This window comes from Hipposideros armiger, unplaced genomic scaffold (assembly GCF_001890085.2).
Source record: "Hipposideros armiger isolate ML-2016 unplaced genomic scaffold, ASM189008v1 scaffold_892, whole genome shotgun sequence".
NCBI lineage: Eukaryota > Metazoa > Chordata > Mammalia > Chiroptera > Hipposideridae > Hipposideros > Hipposideros armiger.
The window spans coordinates 299,824-303,532 of NW_017732242.1; the positions used below are offsets into that span (position 1 = coordinate 299,824).

Here is a 3,709-nt window from a genome sequence, read left to right on the forward strand (position 1 = left end):
TATTCAAAAGGAATGAAAACACATATATTCACAAAAAGACTTGCAAAAGAATATTCCTTATTCATAATATTCTTCAAGTGAAAACAGTCCAAATAAATACCAATAGGAGAACGGATAAACACAGTTTGGTATATTTATATAATGGAATATTATGTAGGAATAAGAAGAAATGATTGATACACATAACGACGTGACTATTTCTCAAAAAATACTGTGAAGCAAAAGAAGCCAGACACAAAAAACTACATACTAAATTACTTGATTTATTTAAAGGACAAAAATAGGTAAAACAAATGTAGGGTGACAGAAATCAGAGCATGGTTGCCTTTTGGATGGGGGATATTGAACTGAAAGGGACATGAGAGAACTTTCTATGCTAATGGAAATATTCTATATCTTATTTCTGCTGGTGGTTGCATGGGTATACACTGAACACTTAATATCTGTTATTTTATTGTCTGTAAATTATACCTCAATTAAAATAAGAAAGCCCAGGATAAAAGAGCATGGCACATTTACAGGTTCAAATGACTAAAATACTCAGGGCTGATGATTAAGTCTTTTCTCAAATTTTATCCCAGAAAACACGAGTTCAAGGTCTCCACCCTTCCATATATTATTCCTGTATTTTAATCCACAGAGATGAAAGAGTTACTTATTAAAGTCCTTTCTTCTCATGGTATGTGTCATACAGGGTTGAAAACATCAAAATTGATGAAATAAATCTTATCTCAAATGGAATAACCTAGGACATGTAAACAAATAAATAATTAGCAGCATGTGAGAAAGGACATACCATCTGTCTTTAAAAACTTTGGCTGGTGGAATAAGAATTTGGGTAGAGACAGCTATTCAAATAGGCTTCTATACTCTGTTCTCCTCCCAATTCCAATTTATAATTTAAATTCAATATGTTTTATCAGAAATAAAAAAAAATATATGACTGATATATGAAAAACAAATCCTGTGACCACACATACATAAAGAACTTAACTAATTCATTAATCTTTCTCATCTAGCTGATTTACTTCCAGAGGCAAGACTTCGTATCTCTTGCAACTCTTCTTTGTATCCTTAGAAGAATCTAGGCCAGGGTCTAGATTAAAAATAATGGATCCTCAATAATTATTTATATTTACTTTAATTAATTAGACTTTAATTAATTAATCAATGTATTTACTGATGAGTTAGAATTTATGTCCACATTATGTGTTCTCATAATGCGAAATTCACTGCAATTATTTTATAGTGTCTTCATAGAAAATGTTTGAACCAGTGATAATCTCATTGGGTAATTTATAAGAAGAATATTTAAATTAAGTATATGTAATGATATGCAAGTCCAACTCACCCGAGCCTAAAAGTTTAACCACACTGTAATTACCTAGATTTAAAAAAATTGTAGAAAAAGTGCAATTGTTAGAAATATAAAAAACAAAAATCCCACTGAATCTACTTTGGTCTCTTCTTTAATATCTAAATGGTTATAAAGGCTGCGAGTACATTGTTTTGAATTGAACATACTGGCCACATCAGAAAAGCTGTGAACTGAGAAGGAAATTGTTATTCCAGTGATGGAACCTCCATTAGTGACTATTATTCTGCTGGCAGCCGAGACTTCAGGGGATTCTCACTAGGAAAACCAGTGGTCTTTTAATCACACATTAGAAGAGCATTTGTGATGCTTTGCAGGCAGCCCTTCTTCAAAGATTTCCCTGCTGCTTTCCTTCCTGAGCACAATAGGTTCAAGATGGCTAATGCTGCTTGCTAGTTATGCCAAGAGCCTCCTGAATGCCACCGGGCTTTCATCATGAAGACGGATGGCAAAACATCAAATGTAAATATCTTGTTCTAAGCGGGGACTCCCACGATCATGTTATTTTTGGGAGAGCAGCTCTCTGGCTCCATGGATATCACTTGAGCAGAGTAGCCACGTTCTTCTGCAGCTCTTGCTCGGTCCAGGTCCACCAGGCACATGCACTGCTTTCCTGAAATACAGTGATAGGTATCATGAGACACTCTTAAGCTAAGAGTGAAGAGTATGGAGTACGGGACCCTATACAATGACAAAATCTATAAGTCTATGGAGAATGCTGTTTACCCCCAAGTCCTGTTTCGTCTCTTTCAATTTAATTCTTGATCGGTATGGAGAAGACAATGACAAATATATATTATTGCACAGATCTGTTTCTGCTAATAATTTTCTTAAATGTTAACTTTTAAAATGTATTTATAAATAAATCTCAAATAGAAACTAGAGATTCTATTTTCCACTTTGGTTAAAAATCCATGTAAAGACTGTTTCTCCCTATGAAAACACATTATCTGTAATATTGTGAACAAAATAATATCTGTCTTTAAGAATATCTAAAGCGACATGCAAACAAAAGGACATCTGAAAGAATGTTACATTTTGCACCTGGAGTTTTTAGGACAATAAAGAAATGAGAAATAGAAACTATTTGAGAAAATTCTCAACTGGGTACTGCTCAGTTCTGGTGGATGTATAATGTTGAGCGTAATATAATCTTAATTATCAGAGCTTCTGTACCCATACGAAATAGTGGTATTCAATTTTCTTTGTAATCTTTGAAAAACAAAAGAGGGAAAACTGACTGGAAATTTGTGTTCCTTTGGCAAATGCAAACTTCTTATCAAAAACAGTTCAGGAAAAAAGAATTATTTGGGGTTGAATATATTTAAAGCTGTGGATTTTACACTTTTAACTTCTTATATCGATATATAAATGTCTTCATCCTTTTGGAAAGGTTAATAACTCTACACAACTTCATTCATTCCATGTGTTCCTCAATACTTATAATAATGCTGAAACATTATTTCCTAATGATTTATTTAAATGACAGCAGAAACTGTTAAACTAAAACAGCTTCAGAAGTGAAGATAGAAAAACTAAAAATAGGAAAGCTCTTCTGTGAAAGACAGAAGAATCCTTACAGAAAAAACAGTGGGAGGTGAAATCAGTAGGTAAGAATTGGCGATGAGAGATTCAGATTTAAAACATTTCGTATATTTTCCTTAAAAGGCTCATGCCCAAAAGGATGAACTGTGTTAGCAATGATATAACAAGAGATGTCTAGAATTCTATTTAGGCTAAATCACTCCCTATTCATCAACAGCTGTATGGCTAACATTCTTTTTTCCCTTAAAATATTGTTCCTCCTTTAAGACATCTGTAAATGTCCCTCCCACCCCACCTACTTTTCAATTGAAAATGAAACAGTCTCTGTCAGATGAGATGCTCTACATTCCTTGAGTACCCACCCTGGGTTTACACTGCAGCTCATTTACCCTTGGCTTTGAGCCCAGTCCAGTTCAATTTTCCTTTCCCATTACATAGAAGAATCTCATGTTTTCACATGTTAAAGAAGTGTCTTTACAACTGAAATCCAGTTGTTGGCAGTCTACATTTTGGGATCTGGGAAGCTTTCTAAAATGTTCACAAAACACAAGTATGACCTATGCAAAGTATAGATGTAGACATTTGATGGAGATTATGAAATTGAACCTGGCTTTCCCTCTCTTCACACCAGTGATCATGCCAAATGCTCCTCCTCCTCAACTAGCGACTTCCGTCCCAGCTACTCCCTTCTGGTTTAATCCCTAAAACCTCAACCAGGTACAGCACGTCCACCACACTAATTATGCCTTCACTGACTCTACTGGAGTTATATCAAATGTAATTTGGTGT

General features: G+C 34.4%; 1 protein-coding gene across 1 annotated transcript in view; it reads right to left on the bottom strand.

The window, feature by feature from the left end:
- Positions 1-243: 243 nt before the first annotated feature.
- GSTCD (glutathione S-transferase C-terminal domain containing) overlaps positions 244-3,709 on the bottom strand; it is a 128,491-nt gene continuing 125,025 nt past the window's right edge. The window contains exon 11 of the mRNA XM_019630096.1: positions 244-2,026. Coding sequence (XP_019485641.1) covers positions 1,852-2,026 — 175 coding nt within the window. The 3' untranslated portion in view covers positions 244-1,851. The remainder of the gene's footprint in view (positions 2,027-3,709) is intronic.